The following is a 22003-nucleotide window of genomic DNA, read 5'->3' as shown; positions in this document are numbered from 1 at the left end:
CTAAGAGGCCAATTTATATCATGCTGTAGGGATTTCCTAGGTGAGAACCGATACCTTACTTAACGTGAGTCATAGAGTGTGTGACATTTGAGCCAAAACAAGGTACACCTCAGTACGTATTTACCGATTAAGCAAATAAATGTCTTTTGCGTAACAAACGAACGATTAACCGAACGGGTCGGGTTATTACCCAGATATCTTGGGGGACCATCTATAAGTGATATACGATCTATACAAGCTAAAACAATAGAAATATGGCCTTACTTTGATAGCAAACAAGTTAAACAAAAACATGCTCATTTAACTACCCGCTATAGATTTAAACGCGAAAGATAGTTACAAACCAAGCATTGTATCATCCGTTAAGCCGAAAAAGACTTACCAAACACTTATTTGAAATGTTTTAAGCGATCAGTGAAAATATTTTTGATTTTTACAAACATATAGTATGTTTTTATAATTTTATACAAAACTAGCCGAAAAACACTCGTTTTCGCGCTGTTTAACGCACCCGATAAGTTTTTCGTGCCAAAAACCGAACCCGAACTAAATTTGGACTGGGCTTTTCGTATTTGGGCTTGAGAAATCAGAAACTTGGGCCAAAATGGGCCCATGGACTTCCGGCCGCAGCCGCCACACCACCCCCTTTTTTTTTCCATTCACGTATAAACTAGATTTGAGATATTTTTACACATATTTTCAAACACAACTTCTGGAAATCTTCTTCTACAGCCAAAACCAGCAAGAAAACTAGGTAAAAACCTTATGATTAATCGATTTTTGATTCGTTTAAACTCGTTTAACAACATATAAACATGTCATGATTGTTAAAAATCATAGTTAACCATGAAAAACTCTCAAAAATCATTCAAAAACATACTTTGATGTTAAACCTAGTTTCAAATCAGAATTATGATCTTTTTTGGCCATAAACACGGATTAAAGGGTTGAAACGGCGTTTTTACGGTTCAAAAGTTCTTTTTTGTGCACTAGCCGAAACCCTAAGTTAAAGGGCTGTTCTATTGATGAAACCTACTTGGTTTGTGATATAGGACTTGTATATAGCTTGAATAGAAGCACAGGAACCTGAAAACTTGGTTAGAAAGTCGGAAATGAGCCAAACCCGCTAAGGTAATGCCGAAACACTCGCTTACGGGCTGTTTAGGTTAAGGTTGTGATGTACATATTTTTAGGCCTTGAAAATTTTCAGGGACATCAGGGACCATGTCAATGAGTCCCTGTTTAAATTTGGTAATTTTTTGACCATCCGAGAATATTTGGCGAATTTATTACCGAATTTGGACGTTTATTTGGGAAAAACAGCTAAAATACTTTAAAAATTATGAAATTTTTCTGGAAACTCATATTTGATTTATTTTGATCACATATCAATTTTGGGATCATTTGGAGAAGTCTAAATGTGTTTTGTGTATATGCGTTCGTGTGAATTTTTATAGCCGAATTTGGGTTGAAAAGAATATCTTACGAGATTTTTACATTATGGAATTGATACAGGTTGATTTGGGACATGATTGGAGTATTCAGGAATTTTTGTGGAATTTTTTGAAATTTTTTGGGGTAAACAAACGATTTTCAGACGAAATATAGCTGATAAAATGAATTTTTATAAATTAATAAATCAGTAAATAATTCCAGAAATATTTTTATAAAAGTCTACATATTTTAATTGATAAGTGGTTAAATTTTCATAATTTAATGATTAACGGTTAATTAATTATGCTAATTTGAATATTAAACAAATTCAGTTTTTTTTTTAAACCGACAAGTTCGTGACTAACGAACATGCGGGAATATCAAAACACCAAGAGTGATCAAAAATCATATTTTTGGACTAATTAAGTAAAAACGAACTTTTCTATGAAAAACCTGGACAATCCGGATGGATTGTGCGCGTTTCTTCTTAAATCAAACTGAATAAACGGAAACGTGCCCCGTGGCTAATCCGGGACCCCAATATGTGATCCTTCTTTATAACTTACTCATTTTATTAACCAATACATTTACCCAAGCTTATTTTCCCATAACTGTTTTCTGAACGGTAAACGAACAACTTGGCCCAGCTGGGAAAACGAGAATCTGAGCCAAGTTCAGTTTTAAGTATTAGACATTGAACAACATCACAACCTAAGCCTATTGCCACTTTCTGGGCGTTCCAGCTACACCCAGATTAGTTATACAGCCCAGTTTAGTATTGAGATTATAATAATATTAAAATATTAATATTATTATAATATTGATTATAGGAACTACTGATAGCGGACCGAACAAACCACGAGCTGATACAATACTGATTATCTACTAAACCGTGAGTTTCATGACCCCACTCTTTAAACAATTTTACGAACTTTTGTGGTGAAAAGCATGTTTGATTGCATATACATACCTGAAACATGTATTGATGTGAATTATCTAAGTGCTAACACACGAAAGTCCCCACTAACACAGTGATTAACTTCGAGCCGGTGGCTTGTGAATAGTACTATTGGTTTGACAAACCCAAACGGAGCCGGCATGTATTGCTGAGACTTTACCCCGTTTGCACATGACAATAATTATACAACACGCTATGTAGTATTAGACATAGCAACTTGGGGCATGTTGTGGGCGGAAAGGGGCCCACAGTGGTTGATTGAGCGTGGGAAATGGATGCACGCAGCACATACAGTCAAGGCTTCACTGTAGCTTAGCATAATTACATCATTTACATATATACATACATACTTATTTCATGATTACAAGTGTTGACTTGTGAATACTCATTACTGTTTTATTGAAACTCGTGAAACTCACCAACTCTAGTAGTTGACCCGTTTTAAACTGCTTTTCAGGTGTACCTAAATCGGAATGATTTGGTGATCTGTTACTTGCCCAAGGTGTGTGGTTGATGCTATGTGAATAGAAGCAAGGTACTAGTAGTAAGATCGTATAGTTAACGAACTAGTTTTGTTTGAATCACCTAGACTGTAAAACAATGATAGTACAATAAAATGTAATAAATTGTAAATTAGTTTGTAATGTTTATTTATAAACAATGTGTTGATACCAGAGGTGTCTGTTACATTCCCGTTTTACGCTTCCGCATTGTGCTAGTCGGGGTGTGACAGAGTGTAACACCCCGGCTAAAGCGGAAACGCCTGAGTGTGACTTACAGATTGATCAACACACACGTGACACTATTAGGTGACCATAATAAAATTATTTTATTTAAATATTCATGTAACACAAGTTTATCAAATAATACAAGTTGTAACAAATAAATAAACAAATGATAAGTTGTTCTTTGAATATCCTATAGGCATGCTATGTGTCTTCTAACGTTCATCCTCGTATCTTTACACCTGTAACAGATGTCTAAAATAAAGTCAGCTATGAACATAGCTGGTGAGATTCCCACAGTTTTATATAATACGTAAAAATCATACAATTCATGGACAAGTGATAAACGAGCAAGTAAAGTCCTTTCCAGTTGGTATAAACCAACGTACTCGGATAATGAGGCCCTTTTCCACTCGATACAAATGGACCTGAGTGCAAAGGGGGGCGTATGGTCATACTTATTGAGGCTACCACGTGCAAGAAAATTCGAGCAAATAATCAAGTAACACAAAAGTCCATATAGTGAATTGTAGTTTGTAATCGCAATAATAAATACTTGAAGTTTTGTAGGATACATATACTACCCCAAAATATAAAAACGTTTAAAAGGGAGCGGTGAGAAACTCACATTAAAATTGAAGATAAACGTCGCAATGAAAACCGAAAGCATGATAACGAAACCGAAACAGTCGAACATGCGTTAAAGAAATCCGAAACGATTGAACTTCTCGAACTATAATTAAAACAAAAGCAAAGTCTAACTATCAGGATTGAAAAGGTTAAAATTATTTTGTTAACGTAGTTAAGCATTATTTAATGTAGCTTTTATTATTTTATGACATTTTTATATTATAATAATATTTTTTAAGCTTTAACGGGTTTTAACGATTTAAATTAATATTTTATTAATAACTTAACGCTAATACGAGAATTATGATATTTGCGAATCACGGATTTTAACGATAGTTTTATCTCGAAAAAATGATTATGTTTACAATTTATAAAAAGGTAACGAGCTATAGTTAACGAAACGGAAAAATAAAATAATTTTATCGGGTTTAATGAAGGTGAACATTAATTTTTAGGTGAAAAATGTTAAACTTAAATTTATAAATAATTTACTTACGTTAAAATGATTTTATTTGATTTAAAATAATTTTTAATAATTTATTTGGTTTATTCAATAATAAAGACGACTTAAAAGAATTCGGTTCATTTCCGGTCGGACCCGGACTCAACTTTAGACTGGGTTCGCTTCCGGCATGGTAAAAAGTATTATATTTTAGAGAGTGAGATGAAAAGAATTAGTTTTAGATGTTGGATAAATAAAATAACTACACTGAACCGAATAAATACCTAAGCGAGTCAAGATCGTTTTTGATGAACTAACACTAGTGTTAAATAAATAATATAACATTAAGTTCTAAACGACCCAAACAAGCAGAAACTAAAAACAGAACTTAGATAGTAAACGAAGAAATCTTGAACTTCACGGTTTGACTTCATAAATTAAAGTAGGTGAAAATCACCAAAATGAGAGAATAACAAGAATCTTTTGTAAATTGAGTTGTGAGGAAATAGGAAGGAATGGAGCTCTATTTATAAGTGAAGTGAGCTAGAGTTGTTTCAATTGTATTAAATTAGTCAAAATACTTAATGGGTCATGAATGCCATTTAAAACTTGTAATTGGTCATAAAAATTAAATTGTAACCTGCAATTTATATTCAAACACATTTATTATCATCATAAAGAATTTTGAACAAGATTTAAATATAGTAGGAATGCATTTTTCTTCATTTTTTAAAACTAACTAAGTAAAAAAAAATGTGACATAATTAAATAATAAAAAAATGTACTTTGGTTATACGTAAGTAATGTTATCTATGCGACATTTGAATAAAGTATATATATATATATATATATATATTAGTAATGGTTAATATATTTAAATAACTTTAGGAAAAGCTATTACGAAATATGTAACATATGATTATATTTATAACTAAATGGATCACATCGACTAATAAAACGGATTAGTTTTCAAAATATATTTACTCTTTAGTCCTTGAACTTTGAGGTGTAATCCATATGAGATAGAATTTATATAACTTGGATATTTTTATATTTTACCCGCACAGTTTGCAAATCGTTTTAACTTTAAAACGTTAACTTTCTTTAATTGCGGAAAATGAATTGAAAGCGACAAATGATAACCGTAAATCCTCGGAATTCAATACGGATAGAAAATGAAGGTATGATAAACGAAGAACAATAGTACATTAAAATGACAAGCCGGGTTGGTTTAACGAATACATTACAAACTCAAAAATGACGAATGTCACATGAAGTGAAACTTGAGAATATTAATAATATATATATTTATAAACAAAAATCAAAATTTTGAAATATGTTAGATTTTTGGGTTTGAAAAGTAACGAATGTTACATAGAGCCAACAAAAAAATCACTTTTAGTCTCACAACAGCATCAATAGCCAATTTTGCAAAATGTTCCTTATCTGTGAAATGATTTTTTGAACTTAAAGTGGTCATAGGTTTTTAGCCTACTAACTTTTCAGCTACCCTCAAGTTTACCAGCCAAAACTACCACTAAAGTAGTCCAAGTCACCCACTTTATCACCTTGTACATTTGAGATGTCTAATTTTTAAATTAAGAAGCGTGTCAAACTTGGTTAAAAAATGTGAACTACATAGCTGGTAAAAGTGATTGTATGTGGTGGCAAAAGTTAATATGATAATTATGAAACACAAAATGCAATTACAATTTGGAGGATACCAATGAGGAGAGGACCTTGCCAATAGGGTTGTCCATATGAAGTGGCACCGTCATTAGTGATAGTGCAAGTGTGCAACTGTTTCCTCTACCCGTAAATTGTTATATTTTATCATGTAAAATTAAATGATTGGTTGACAAATATGCATATCAAAATCTGAAAGCTGAATAAAATTTCACATGCCTTTCCCTTAGGCCCTTTTGTTGTTTTGACATGGATCTATTTGTAACATTCGTTACTTTTCAAACCCGAAAACTTGACTCATTTCAAATTTTCGATTTTTGTTTATAAATATATATATTATTAATATTCTCAAGTTTCACTTCATGTGACATTCGTCATTATTGAGTTAGTACTGTGTTCGTTAAACTGACCCAGTTTTTCATTTTAATGTACTCTTGTTCGTAGTTTATCATACCTTCATTTTCCATTCGTATTGAATTCCGAGGATTTACGGTTATCATTTATCGCTTTCAATTCATTTTGCGCAATTAACGAAAGTTAATGTTTTAAAGATAAAACAATTTGCAAACTGTGCGGGTAAAATATAAAAATATCCAAGTTATATAAATTATATTTCATATAAATTGCACCTCAAAGTTCAAGGACTAAAGAGTAAATATATTTTGAAAACTAATCCGTTTTATTAGTCGAGGTGATCCATTTAGTTATAAATATAATCATATGTTACATATTTCATATGTAATAGCTTTTCCTAAAGTTATTTAAATATATTAACCATTACTAATATATATATATATATATATATACTTTATTCAAATGTCGCATAGATAACATTACTTACGTATAACCAAAGTACATTTTTTTATTATTTAATTATGTCACATTTTTTTTTACTTAGTTAGTTTTAAAAAATGAAGAAAAATGCATTCCTACTACAATTAAATCTTGGTCAAAATTCTTTATGATGATAATAAATGTGTTTGAATATAAATTGTAGGTTACAATTTAATTTTTGTGACCAATTACAAGTTTTAAATGACATTCATGACCCATTAAGTATTTTGACCAATTTAATACAATTGAAACAACTCTAGCTCACTTCACTTATAAATAGAGCTCCATTTCTTCCCATTTCCTCACAACTCCATTTACAAAAGATTCTTGTTATTTTCTCATTTTGGTGATTTTCACCTACTTTGATTTATGACGTCAAACCGTGAAGTTCAAGACTTCTTCTTTTATTATCTAAGTTCTTGTTCCGGGTATGTTTTTAGTTTCTGCTTGTTCGTGTCGTTTAGAACTTAATGTTATATTATTTATTTAACATTAGTGTAGTTCATAAAAAACGATCTTGACTCGCTTATGTATTTATTCGGTTCGGTTTAGTTATTTTATTTATCCAACATCTAAAACTAATTCTTTTCATCTCACTCTCTAAAATATAATGCTTTTTACCATGTTGGAAACGAACCCAACCTAAGTTGAGTCCGGGTCCGACCGGAAATGAAACGAATTTTTTTAAGTCGTCTTTATTATTAAATAAACCAAATAGATTATTAAAAATTATTTTAAATCAAATAAAATCAATTTAACATAAATAAATTATGTATAAATTTAAGTTTAACATTTTTCACCTAAAAACTTACGTTCACCTTCATTAAACCCGATAAAATTATTTTATTTTTCCGTTTCGTTGACTATAGCTCTTCACCTTTTTATAAATTGTAAACATAATCATTTTTTTTAGATAAAACTATAGTTAAAATCCGTGATTCGCAAATATCATAATTCTCGTATTAGCGTTAAGTTATTAATAAAATATTAATTTAAATCGTTAAAACCCGTAAAAGCTTAAACAATATTATTAAAATATAAAAATGCCATAAAATAATAAAAGTTACATTAAATAATGCTTAACTCCGTTAACAAAATAATTTTAATCTTTTCAATCCCGATAGTTAGATTTTTCTTTTGTTTTAATTATAGTTCGAGAAGTTCAATCGTTTCGGATTTCTTTAACGCATGTTCGACCGCTTCGGTTTCATTATCATGCTTTCGGTTTTCATTGCAACGTTTATCTTTAATTTCAAGGTGAGTTTTTCACCATCCCTTTTTAATGTTTTTATTATTTTGGGGTAGCATATGTATCCATATTAAAATTCAAGTATTGTTACTTCTATTACAAAACTACAATTCGTATATGTGTTATTTGTATTACTTGCACGAATATTACTTGCACGATTGGGAAGCCTCATTAAGTATGATCATACGTCCCCTTTTGCACTCCGGTCCATTTGTATCGAGTGGAAAAGGCCTCATTATCCGAGTACGTTGATTGCTATCAACTGGAAAGGACCTTACTTGCGCGATTACCCGAGTACGTTGGTTGTTACCAATTGGAAAGGACTTACTTGCTCGTTTATCACTTGTCCATGAGTTGTATGGTTTTTACGTACGTATTTAAACTGTGGAAGCTCACCAGCTATGTTCATAGTTGACTTTATTTTATACATATGTTACAGGTGTAAAGATACGAAGATGAAAGTTAGAAGAAACATAGCATGTCTATAGGATATTCAAAGAATAACTTATCATTTGTTTATTTATTTGTTACAACTTGTATTATTTGATAAACTTGTGTTACATGAAGATTTAAATGAAATAATGTTATTATAGTCATCTAATAGTGTCACGTGTGTTTGAGCAATCTGTATATCACACTCAGGCGTTTCCGCTTTTGCCGGGGTGTTACACTATCGCCATGGTTCCAACGAAGGATGCTTGAACTGTATAGTAAATAAAGGCATATGAGATTCTGAGCAATATAAAATATAATATTGATGATATGTTTCCAAAGTTCCAGAAGGCTCACCATTCAGGCTCGTTCACCATTTTCTTGGGTAGCTTCATCTTTAAAATGTTTTTCAACCTGTGATATCAAATCATAAATGAAAATGAAATATTAAGCTTATTGCAAAAAATTAGGGTTTATTACACGGTGGTTGTTAACCAAAACTAGGTTTACAACAAATCGTAAAAAATAACTTGAACAAACTTTAAATTGATGAAAAATAGCAGCGATTATTGCAGCATCAACGAAATTAACACCTCTTGAATAACCAATCTGGATTGAGTAGATCATCAATTGATTGAGTAAGAAATCAAAACGGGTAGATGCTGCAATCAATTCACTAAGTAGATCGTCAATTGTAAAACTCTAATTCCTGAAAAATAGAAGAAACGCTTTGATGGGTTAAATGAAAAATAAAAAATGGGTACGTTGAAATGAAAGTAATTATTAATTTAATTTTGAATTCTTAAATTGCAAAGAAATTCTAAGAATCCTAATTATTTTTAAAAAATAGTAAAATCAATTAATAAAAATAAACTAGATTATCTTTGAAAACGTAAGAGCATTCTTAATGGATTCTCTATCTCCATCTCTATAATTACACTAAAAACATAATCTTTTCCATCTCATTTTCAATTAAATAATACTTTTCTATACTTTTATCATTACATTTTCTCTCTCATTCATTCACAACCACTTTCAAATACATTAAAAAATTATAGAGATAACAATGTATTTCTCCAAATTTAATCATGAACAGTAACATTTTCTCTCTACCCCTCTCACAACCACTTTTAACCATCTCTAAAAAATAGAAAACCCCTCACATAATTTGAAGAATCCATTGAGAATGCTCTAATAAGTGAAATTAAAGTTTTTGTCAAAAACAATAAGATAATTTTATTGATTCAATGGTTCAAGAAACAAGAAAACCAACTAACTTAGTTGGATGAATGATTACAAGAAAACAGACGAATGAGATTTATAATTCTCTCTTGTATCTTGCAACAAACTTTAGCCCGCTTAAATAGATGACCGAAGGTAGCATAGAAGGGAAAGAAATCAATCTCCACAAATCACTCCCAATAATCAAGGGATCTTCAATTAATCTTCTAGATGACAGCTAACAGGAGCGGCAGCTTCTAACGTTCAGAGAGGAAGAAAGAATATGCAGCAAATGGGCCTAGGTCTGGAACAGAAATTAGGCTGGACAAACTTGAGATGTTCAAAACTCGAGTAGCCATAAACAAGGAGAGAAGCCCAACAAACATGAAACAAAGACAAAAATAATACCAATGCCATTAGATAAGAATTTGATATTAAATTGAGTGATTTTCATGTGTGCAATTCAAGTAAATGGGCATGGGATTTTGGGTGGTTTTTAAAATGTAGTTAGTCCGTCCATCATCGTTAACTTTGCGGTTGATTCAATTTAGGCTGAATCTCACATGCTCCCTATACATACACACATATATATATATAACCACTCACTCAAAACCTGCATCTCAACCAGCAACAATGGCGGTTCACTCTCTCTCATCACTGCCTCTACTTCCTACTCATCCGAAACAACTATCCAATTCTCTTCACACCAGCTCCTTATCTCCAATTCGTCGTAAATCTCTCGCAATTCGCACTCACGCGGCCACCACCGCGTACGCCGTCGGTGAGGATTTGCCGGTGGACTACGCGGACTGGCTTCCGAAAGCTGATCCTCGTGATTCGAGAAGAAGAGCCGGAGTGCTGCTTCATCCGACGTCGTTTACCGGACCTTACGGCGTTGGAGATCTCGGTGATCAGGCCTTCCGGTTCGTTGATTGGCTTCATCAAGCTGGTTGTTCGGTCTGGCAGGTTAATAGTTTGGTGAATTGACTTGTGGTTTAAATTGGCATTGATTGTTGTTTAGTTTTAGTTTTGGAGCCCTAGAATTAGAGATACAGTAATGTAGGTTAGTTTATGGCATTGATTGTTGATGAATTTTGATCTAGAGGGAGTGTATGCACAAGTAGATTAAGCTATAAGTAGAAGAAACCGTGAGCGGAAGTGCAAAACTAAAAACGTCAATTAAATGTATAAGACTAGGCCTCCATATATAATGGAGTCTCAAGGAAAATAAATACAACTAATTTCTAACAAACTCCTAGCAATATAAACACTGAAATGACATAAATGCCCCTGCTGTATACACACACACACATACACAATAAACTGTCTAATAGTAAGGAACTTGATGTAACACGGAAGTGTTCTATAGAAGTGTTTTTTTTTCCTACAGAAAGCTTGTCTCAGTTTCTTTAAAGTTGATTAATTTTGTACAGTGTTCTACAAGGAAGGTTTTTAGTTCAAGATATGTATCAGTTTTTTTATTGCAAATCTGAAATTGTGTTACTCAAATTGAACTTGTTAAGGTGTATGTGATCCTAAACTGTTTCTGTGTTTATGCAGGTACTCCCGCTTGTTCCACCAGGTAGGAAGGCTAATGAGGAGGGATCCCCATATTCTGGACAGGTATTAATGGATGGAACTTTCATCAAGAAATGAGAGATCGGCGAACAACAAGTCAACAACCTAATAAAAAATTAGTAATGTTAACTTTTAAGCATATTTAGTGTTGGAAGTGACTGCAGCCGGTTCTTGAAAAGTTATAGAATAAGATGATGGCATTAAATCTGACAAAGTACCTTTTTCTTTTCTTTTGAGTTACATGACATCGATGACACTTTTAACAATAATTCTTCATAAAGATTGATTAGATTAAGATTCTATTAGTATCAAGATGCCTCAAATTCTCTGTTAGGAAGAAAGTTGTTAAATCAATTTACATCTTTTTATCGTTCTTCAGTATTTACTGTGTTAGTTACGGCTTAATCAGTTACCACAATTTGCTCAGCATATCTTTGCTAAGTTTGGCACACCAAGAATGGCATCTTATAACAAATGAAGCTTGCTTTATTTAAGTTGAAGTCATTCTCAGGCCTAAATTTGTGTTTGAATAAAATGTTTAGCATCAAAACTGAGGCCCAACTATTTTTCATTGGTTGCGTCTGATCTCAGATGTGCACATTGCTCCTAATTTTATGTACTTCTATTTTAATATAAAATAGTGAAAAATATTCCAAATTCTTATTTGCAGGATGCAAATTGTGGCAACACTCTTTTGATATCCCTAGACGATCTTGTGAAAGATGGATTACTGATGAAAGAAGAGCTTCCTGAACCACAGTAAGAATCATTGATTACTTGAAGTGAACACTATTATTACCTTTTACCATCTTGATGTATATTCCTTTATCAGGGTAGCGTTTGTGCAGGGACACAGGTCGTGTAAATTATGACACTGTTGCTAAAATAAAGGATCCACTGATAGCAAAGGTAACCTATGAAGCAAAGGGTAGTTGTTTCTTACATTTAATTTGAACTTGCTAAAAGTTCATAGATTTGGGGTAAACTAGTAAGAAAAGGGTATTTGTTTGCCTAAGATCTTTTTACAAAAGAAAGTGTTTGGATCGTAACTGGTAAGAATCAAGGATATTATAAACCAAGATTAAAACACACCCTGATGTATGCTATCAAATATGACCAATTTGGGTCTGATCATTGTTCACAGATGGGATCTTTTTAGCTGAACTAAATTTTATGTTCAACCTCTGTTTTGGCTAAGGCTGCAAAGAGGCTCATTTCAAGTAACGGGGATCTCAAATGTCAACTCGAAGATTTTCGCAAAGATCCTGATGTTGCAAGTAAAGTATTCTTTCTTTAAGCTATTATGATAATTGTTGTTGAGTTGAAAATGTATAAATCTGTATTTTATTCTTTCAGAAGTAACAACAGTACATGCCTTTAGTTTTCTCAAATTAGAGAGTCCATTATATTTTGTGATTACATTACAAAACATTGTTAATAGTTTTAGGAAACTTACTTAGTGTGTTCTTTTCATGATTACATAGGTTGGCTTGATGATGCAGCATATTTTGCTGCTATTGATGACAGTTATGATACATACAACTGGTATGATTGGCCCGAGCCTTTAAAGAATCGACACCTTGCTGCATTACAAGATATTTACCAAAGTAAAAGGGAATTTGTAAGATATCTGCCCTTTGACTTGATTTAGCCAGATTACATGTTTTCTGACCATTTTGCCCTTCCATACCCAGATCGACATTTTTGTCGCGCAGCAGTTCCTATTTCAAAGACAATGGAAAAAACTTCGACATTACGCACAGTCAAAGGGGATAAGCATTATGGGAGACATGCCCATTTATGTTGGTTATCACAGTGCAGATGTTTGGGCAAACAAGAAATACTTTCTACTGGTGAGTAAAAAATATCTAGAGTAAAAATTTTAGACCCATTTACTGATGAGCAGGTCGGTTTTGGCTGTCTTTTTCATCTCAAACGCATCAAATGGGTCAAGTTATGCGTTGTAAGATAAAAGGGATGCAGGTTACTTGAAAGATGCCCAATTCTACTTTTAGTGCATATAACCTCCTAAATCCTTTTATTCAAAGATTTTCATTATTGTTGTTATGATATTGTTTATTTAATTATAATTCACATTAAATAAGCATTATTTGTCTTGTAGAACAGGAAAGGGTTTCCACTTTTGGTTAGTGGTGTTCCCCCTGATGCATTTAGTGAAACTGGTCAACTATGGGACAGGTGAATTACCATAAGTTTCTGTAAATAGTTTTTATATTGAAGAAAATTGTTTATTTCTGGCTTTTACAGAATACATTAAAAAACTTTGTTTGCTGCTATAAGACATTCAAAATTCCTGATTTATATGGGTTTGTATGAGTGATTAATGATGAATAATATTTTCACATGAAGCCCACTGTATGACTGGAAAGCAATGGAAGAGGATAAATTTTCATGGTGGGTCCGCCGGTTAAGACGTGCACAGGATCTATTTGATGAGTTCAGGATAGATCATTTTAGGGGATTTTCTGGCTTTTGGGCTGTTCCTTCTGGTGAGTTTTAAACGAACCAAACCGAACCGAACGAGACCTTGTCCATGTTCGTTCGTGAAGCCTGTATTGGACAAATGCACGGTTCACAAACACGAACCAAACGGAATTTCTTGTTCATGTTTGTTCATTAAGGAAATGCCTTTGTTCCTGCTCGTTTGTGCCCATTCGTTAATATCATAAATGGACACAGATGAACACAAACCAACATATATTAATTAGATAAATTAATTAAACATTCTTAAACTCAAGCAATAGGCATAATCACCCAAAATTAATATAAATTTGCGTACTAGGGTTTCTAGTATTAAAGTTAAGAGAATAAACTGATAAGATAGAAAAAAGTTTAAATGTTAGGATATCAAACTAAAAATTAAAAAATATAAAATATAAAAACTTTTAGTGCCCAAATATAGTGCCCAAATATAAACGAACTTAATTAATGAACATAAGCGGACATATACTGAACATTCACGAACACACCTGAACGACATTCATTTAATTGACCGAATGGAATTCTTTGTTCATGTTCGTTCGTGTATTGAGCGAACGTAAACGAATTTCTGCCGAAGGGTTCACGAGCAGTTCATTGTATGTTCGGTTTGTTTGCAACCCTAAATATTCAAACTGACTTGGGTTACATCACAAATACCATTTTAAGGGACAACTATTTATCATCAACTATTTATCTCTAAACCCTAATTATAGGCATGCACCTTGCTTAAGTATATCCATGTTATAATAGTATAATACTGAATTTCTTATTTTGCAGAAGCAAAAATTGCAACTTTAGGTAGATGGAAGGTCAGATATGTTCTTTAGATATACAATTATTATACCAAACTTATTATTTCCTTTGCTCTCTACGTTATAACTTTGTTTGATAGTAGGTGGGACCCGGAGTTTCTTTATTTGATTCCATCTTTAGAGCTGTTGGGAACATCAATATCATAGCAGAAGACTTGGTATGATTTTTACAAATTGATTTAATTTTATGCAGACCTTATCAATGATAGTGATGTAATTTTTATACAAATTATATTAACAATATTGTAACTATAAGTAGTGAACTTGTGATGTGTTACAGGGAGTTATAACTGAAGATGTGGTCCAACTTAGGAAGTCTATTGGGGCACCTGGAATGGCTGTTCTCCAATTTGGTAACAGACTTATGTAATTTTCATTTGTGTATAATCAGGTAGGCTAAAGTTTAATATTTTCATAAAATTGTGTGAACAGGTTTTGGAAGTGATGCAGCAAACCCTCATTTGCCTCATAATCATGAGAAGAATCAAGTTGTGTATACTGGAACTCATGATAATGACACGGTGAGGGATCCCCTTTATTCATGTATGTACTTCCTGTTGATATATAAGACACAATATATACAGAAGAAAAGAAAAAAACATATTACTAAACCTGAGTTCAAGGAATTAAACAAAATTGATAATTAATACTTAATAGTCACTCCATATTGCAACTGTACTTCAAAAGTGGTAGGTTTTCCTCTATTTGCATGTTATGCTTATATGGTACGTGTGAATTATCAAAGACAACTGTTCATTTAATAGTTTCATATTTTTTGTCATAGATATGTGGATGGTGGGATGTGCTTCCGCAAGAAGAAAAACGCAATGTGAGTGTTTTATTCTCACTGCAATCTGTTCAAATATTTTTGTAATTATGATTAATTAGTATTCACTTCATGCATGTTGTAGCGGTTTGGTTTTGAATTAAATTTATATTGAAACATAGGTAGAGATAAGTACGTCGCAACAATATTTTTCAGAATTCAAAAAAACATTATGTTGTTAAGGTAAACAGTTAAAAATATATTATATTTGACCCAGGTCTGTTTTGAATAAAATTTATACCGAAACGTAGATTAAAAAAAGCAATTGTATTTTAAATTATATAAGTGAAAAACAAATGATGTCCAAAATAATTATTATATGAAAATAATAGTAGCTTTGAGAGCTTGTACGCTTGGGCTTGGATAGCTAGTACCCAGGTCAGTTTTGGAAAAAAAATTGTATCAAAACGTAGATAAAAATAAGCGCGTCACTACGTTGCATCTAGAATCTTGTAAAACATTATATTTTAAGAGGTACAAGTGAAAAAAAAAATAAATGTTCCAAATGTAATAATAATATGAAAATAATAGTAGCTTTAGGGGTTGTATCTTGTGATTTTCAAGCTTGTAAATGAATAGTTATATCTTGTGCTTCCCAAGCTTGTCAATCAGTATTCATTAGCATCACTAATTTTGTGTGTGGATTTAATTTGTTAGTCCTTTGTATACATTTGAATCAACTTTTAGGATTTATGGATAAATATAAGTTGGTAGAAAACCAAATGAAAAGTAAACTGTTGTATAAAAGAGTTAGTCTTATCTCTCAAATACAAGCCGTTAACTTGTTTGTGATCATCATTCTTTTCTATTTTAGTTTTATTTACAAATTAATTTTCTTATAATTGTTATCATCTTGTTTATCTTAGGTGCTTAACTATCTATCAATTTCTGAGGATGATGATATCTCATGGGCTCTAATTCAAGCCGCCCTTGCCTCGGTAGCCCAAACTTCAATCATACCTATGCAGGATATTCTCGGGTTGGGCAGTTCTGCTAGAATGAATATTCCAGCAACACAGGTAATAATCTTTTAACTCATTTTTGGGTTGGGGTGTTTTTGGGTTGTGTCAATTTGAGAGTTAGAAGATAGGTTCTAAACATTTTTATAAGCAGCTAGTGTCAAATTAAATTATAAAAATATATTATTTAAGCTTTATTTTAACTTTTGAATAAATGATTTAGGAGGTGTTATGTGTTACAAATACACTTTTTGCAACTTTTGACAGCTCCTTGCAACTTAGCTTATTGACTTATCGTATACCGAAAACTTCTTTTGATATGCATCCTTTGTTTTTCTAACAAATTTTGCTAAAATCTTTATCAATTTTAATTAATTAATTTATCTTTTCCTGTGAATATATAGGCTGGAAATTGGGGTTGGAGGATACCCGATTCTATGAGCTTTTCAAGCCTGGATACCCAAGCAAAGAAGCTAAGAGATATGCTTTCTATGTATGGTCGACTATGATTGCATTGTAAGTTTTATATCGCTTTCATCCTTGTTGGAGACCTGTAAATGGTCTTATCGAGATTGAGGACTCCATAATATTGTAATGTAAGTTGAGGAAAAATGAAACAGAATTTATTTGCATAAATGTAGAATGAAACATGATTGGTTTAGAACCAATTCCTTGTCTTGTATTGTGTAATGTTTTACCAACTTGCAACGGACAATAATGTCTTTTCAACAATATATATTCTAAGTTTGTGTTAATGACTTAATACATAGAAACCCTACTTAACTTTTCGTTTCATATGAAAAATCCCTTGATCCAATTTTTGCGTATTAAAGTTTGTAAACTTGTTTAAAATACATGTATACATGACATAAGTGATAAAAATCGATTACTGGCACAATCATTACAATTTGCTAAAATGGAACACACGGTATTTAAATATTTACTGTTTTAATTCAAATTCGTGTTTTTATATTATCTTTGTTTTGACCAGTTTAGTGGGTAAGAAGTCATTTAAAAATTCCATGATTACATCAATTTTATACAAAATTTTAGTACTTTGGTATACTAAATTTGGGTTGAGGGACTTTTTGTTCAAAATGCAAAAATAAAAAAAAAATGCGTTTATGATCTTAACCTTTTTAATATGGCTATTCACCTTTCACCTCTTTCAGCCAATATACAACTAAACAAACTTGTGTCAAACTGTCAAAAGTATATATGATATTCAACTTTAACCAAACATATACAACAGTACTATTTTCATATTCAATGAAATACCAATTTATATAATCAATGGTAGCGACTACTAGTTGCAGGATCATGCAGCAGCGCTTTCAATTGCTTCAATACATTCTACCACGCTCGCCTTCTTTGACATGGCAGATATTACTGCTTCATGAAGTTTTTGATTGTTTTTCAACAACGACCCGGCAAACAAAACCTGCACATTTTTTGCAGCAGATAAAAATCAGTATCAATTCTTGGTATACACTTAATAAATGGTTAACTTACTGCCCATCTGGTTAGATTTTGCTGCTCTGTGACTTGATCGGGGGTTTACTTCTGTTTATAAATCTCTGAGATTATGGAAATAATTAAATGAGAATCTGGACATTTGGAACACCTTCTAAACAGGTCAGATCAAAAAACACTTCTGAACAAAAATCAGTACAGATGATATCGTTTTTATTAACAATTTAATCTTTGAATAAAATAATTTAGAAGCTTATATGCATTAAAATACATGTTTGGTGAGCATTTATGTATTTAGTGCGCTTCTTTTAAGCTATTTATTTTTTCCCATTAGAGAACAAACAAGGTGAATCGGCCCATTTGTAAGGAAATACCTGTAGAGTAAATAAGTCAGCAGATTGGCCAACCACTTTATCATATTTTAGACCTTCTGCTGCTAGTCCTGCCATTGCTACAACCGCCAACCTGAGAATGAAGTTTAATGGTAGTTAAGGTTACATAGATATATGAAACATGTTGACATCAACAGGTAATGCAGATATTCATCATATATTTGTTTTCTAAGAACGACAACAAAAATTAAGATAAAATTACAGAAAAAGTCCTTTACATTTACATAAAATTGCAGGTTACATCATTTGTCTTCATTAATCAGGATGAACAACCTTTATGTTAACCTTTTGTTACTGCCCTTAAAAACTTCAGTTAGTTTTTTAAAAATGGCAATTCTGTAATTTTCATAATTGTTTTCATTTTATTTTCTTTTGATTTTTTTCCTTTCTTTAACATTTCTTTTCTTTTTTTCATCAGTTTTATTTTATAAATTATTCTAAAATTATTTAATTATCCATTTATTTTTTTTATAAAATATCATTTTCAATATAGATTTATTTTATTATGTATTTATCTTCGTTTGTTTAGTTTAGTTTAGTTATTCACTTTTCTTACTTTTATGTATAAAACAAATTAAATACTTATTCTAGGGATGTAAACTGTAAACAGGCTGAGTCTAGCCCGAGCTCACCTAAATATAAAGGATGAAACCTGCATTTTTTATATAAACGTGAAAACGTTTCTGTAATTTTGTCTTAAATTAAGGTTAATGATGTATCAACATCTGGGTCTACATGGAATAACCAAACAAGATTAGGGCCCGTAAATTTGGCCATGACACTCATCGGACACTTAAGTTTCAATATAATTAACTACTCAACTACGATTATAAATTTGGTATTATCAATAAGAACATAACAGAATTAGTTAGCAGAACAACTCAAATGTACCTGTCAAGCTCTTTTGAATCCAGTTGTCCACTGTACAAGAGCTTTTCGAGCTTTTCATCGATTAGATTAACATTCTCTTTCTCGATATCTAGAGAATACCCGAGAATCGGGAGACCTAGTAAGTAGGCAACTGCCATTCAAAGAATAGTGAGTTATTTTCATTTGTTAGATATTCAATACACTGGTATAGCTACAGAGCAATATTATTAATGTAATAGTATTAACTTTATAAATAAATTGATTTAGAACATGGTTAGTTGCTCAGAGAAGAAATTACCCAGAAAATGTGCAGCTTCGTGTCTGGCAATTCTGTCCTGATAATCAGGGAAGAAGGTTGAGAATGCACCAATTGCAGCCTGAAGAAGCCTACATCGTATGTGAGCTAATTTAGACAAATTCAAAACTGTTCGATTTAGAGCTGTCAAAGCGGCTTTCCACTTGTTTGACATGTTGAACCCATTTCTTCTTAAGTTTCTTTTACCAGTTTGACCTGAAGTGATGAAAAGATAAGCCGGATAGACCCATTCATAAGTAAATGGGTTGAAATGCCACCTCTATTGTTCATTAGTATCACTCTACTACGCGTATTCACCAAGCAAGACAGGATAAATATTTGCATACATGTTAAACATACCCGGGTGAAATACTTCCTACAGCAAGAACTACCAAAGAAATGCTTCCAATCAAATATGGTACAAAGAAGCCCCAATCCTACAAAATTTTAACCACGATAAAAAATTCAACAACTATCATCAATCTACTTGCAACAAATAACTGCAGCAAAATCACAACATAATCAGACTAAACTGAGATTAACAAGTTCTATCATGGATGACGTGTCTCAGTGTAGTTAGTAGTGTACAAGTCTATGCCTAATTTACAAACACCGTCCAACGCATGCAAGCCTGACAAAAACAGGAGGGATCAAATCGGGTCATTTCAAGAAAGTATCAAAATGGTTTGTCTCAAAATGGGCTCGGGATGAAACGGGTCATTTAGAGAAAATGTGACAAGTGTCAATGTGTAGAGTCAAATCAAAAGTTACAAGGTCTATCAAACTTAATGAAAACATACGAGGTCTAATTCATTACATCCTTGTACTGCATTAAAGCATTTTGGAATTATGTTTTGACCTGACTCTGTAATAGTGGCACGCCGGCCCATTCAAGATAAGGTTGCTACAGTTGAATTTTGAGTAGACCCAAAGCAACCCATTTCTTGAAGAATGGGCCATGATTGCAAAATGCGATGATGAGATAAATAAGCACAAAAGTAAGGTTTTTGAATCACTTAAACTTAACTACATATGCCCAATATCAAGAATAATTTCTCTGTGCAGTCCCTGAGGAGAAGGTTGTTTGAAGTTAAAATCGTTCACTTTATATTTGGCATTTCTTTATTATAGAAATATATGACAAGAAAAACCACTCAAAAATAAGTTGGCGCTTACCCCAGGAAGCTGACCAGCAAGAACTCCCAAGAATCCTGTAGTTCCCACCACAGTGAAAAGAAAAGCTGCCTGCATCACTGTCATGAAATTAATTTCATGAAACATAAAAAAATAATTCTAGTATAAGAATATTAAGATCATTAAAACTGGAACCAATGCAACAAACAACTATTGAGATGACGAGATACCAACTAAAAAACATGGTAGGCGCTTATGACATGAACTTACATCATTCCGAACACTAGGTATTGCAAGGTTCTCAGCATTTTTCAGTCCAAGAGTTGTCAACTCGCGAAGAGATGTCTGTTGAAAAACCTCAGTTGGTTAGAATAAAATAACCTATCTATTGCATCAAAATATGTTACGCTTTTCATAATTTCCTGGATTAATGTTGTAAAATATGAGTGTATGTGTGTCAATACTTTGAAAATAGGCTTCCATATTGATTGGTCTATAATAGACTATGATAATTATAGCTATCTAATACACCTCTGCAAGCTAAGGAGGATGTAAAGCACAGGTTTAAGTAGCGGCTCTATATGTGTAGAGTTCTATATTACACATAAAATGCCTTCTAAACTATGAATTATGATAGTACCAATTTATAACTTAGTAAAAGTGTTTCATTTTGATATTCTTTTACTGTCAAAAAAAGGCAACTTCCTTTCTAAGTGGACTTCATCAAAAATGGAATATTTTTCTGAAGTTCAATGTCTAAAATAGTATGGATCAAATTATGACGACTACATTATGTTGGACATAATTTCAGACTCCAAGTCACAAGTCGGTGAGCTTGAGAGACCAATATTGACAAATATGTCATAGTTGGTTATGTTTTCTAATTACAATATGTTTGTTTTGTAATTATAATTGGTAATGCCTTGGCTAGCAAGTTAAGTTAGTGTATATAAACCGAGCTATGGTTAGACATTAAAGAGCACGAGATGCAACCGAGTTAGGGTTTGATAGATTGTAATCAGTTTTTTGAGTTATATTTTCTGATTAATAAATGAGAGTTATTCGTTTAGTTCGTGTATTATTTCGATCAGGACTTGACATTAGCCGGTGTTTAAAATAACTAACCATGCGTCGAGAAACATAGGGCTGAGAACTCCACTTTTTAGCCCAACCAGATTCAGAGAGCTGATTTAATGCTTCTTTAACAGCATCACTATCCTTCTGCAGAATATTCAAATGCAACTACAATTATTATTCAGCAAAATAAAATAACTGCATAAATTATTATTATTATTATTATTATTAGCAAGGAGTTCTTTCCAAGCCACAATTTATTAATAATTTTGAAGTGAAACTTTGTTAATTTGGGGGTTATAACACAAATTATGATGATAAACTGTACATCAGCTGAAGAAAACTAGCAAAGTTGCATCAAAATGAATTCAAACTGGAACGTAAGTTGAACAAATACCTTGGCAATGGCGGATTGGAGAGAGGTGAAGTCGACGTTGGGAGGTGACGCTCCCAACACCTCTTCCACACCCGCTCCAC

At 32.3% G+C, this 22003-nt stretch overlaps 1 protein-coding gene and 1 pseudogene across 2 annotated transcripts; one reads left to right on the top strand and one right to left on the bottom strand.

Moving 5' to 3' along the window:
* The first annotated feature begins 10213 nt into the window (after positions 1–10213).
* Positions 10214–16960, top strand: LOC143538143 (4-alpha-glucanotransferase, chloroplastic/amyloplastic-like). The gene is made up of 16 exons (XM_077031760.1): positions 10214–10577; positions 11172–11234; positions 11860–11948; positions 12038–12098; positions 12388–12466; positions 12674–12810; positions 12884–13042; positions 13312–13388; positions 13560–13699; positions 14469–14500; positions 14587–14661; positions 14784–14856; positions 14936–15024; positions 15288–15332; positions 16196–16348; positions 16693–16960. The coding sequence occupies exons 1-16, from the start codon at positions 10245–10247 to the stop codon at positions 16795–16797; spliced, it is 1710 nt and encodes a 569-aa protein (XP_076887875.1). The 5' UTR covers positions 10214–10244; the 3' UTR covers positions 16798–16960.
* A 549-nt stretch (positions 16961–17509) lies between these two features.
* Positions 17510–22001, bottom strand: LOC143538120 (uncharacterized; annotated as a pseudogene). The gene is made up of 10 exons (XR_013136197.1): positions 21924–22001; positions 21578–21673; positions 20723–20797; positions 20495–20563; positions 19679–19755; positions 19322–19410; positions 19045–19174; positions 18136–18226; positions 17801–17865; positions 17510–17729 (listed from the first exon to the last, which is right to left on the bottom strand). The product of XR_013136197.1 is annotated as an uncharacterized LOC143538120 (transcript).
* Positions 22002–22003: the final 2 nt, after the last annotated feature.

This window comes from Bidens hawaiensis, unplaced genomic scaffold (genome assembly GCF_021521415.1).
Source record: "Bidens hawaiensis isolate Kalapana, Puna unplaced genomic scaffold, B.hawaiensis_p1.1 tig00011475_1, whole genome shotgun sequence".
Classification (NCBI taxonomy): Eukaryota; Viridiplantae; Streptophyta; class Magnoliopsida; order Asterales; family Asteraceae; genus Bidens; species Bidens hawaiensis.
The sequence above is the reverse complement of the archived record's forward strand: the minus strand, read 5'-3'. Positions and strand labels throughout refer to the sequence as shown.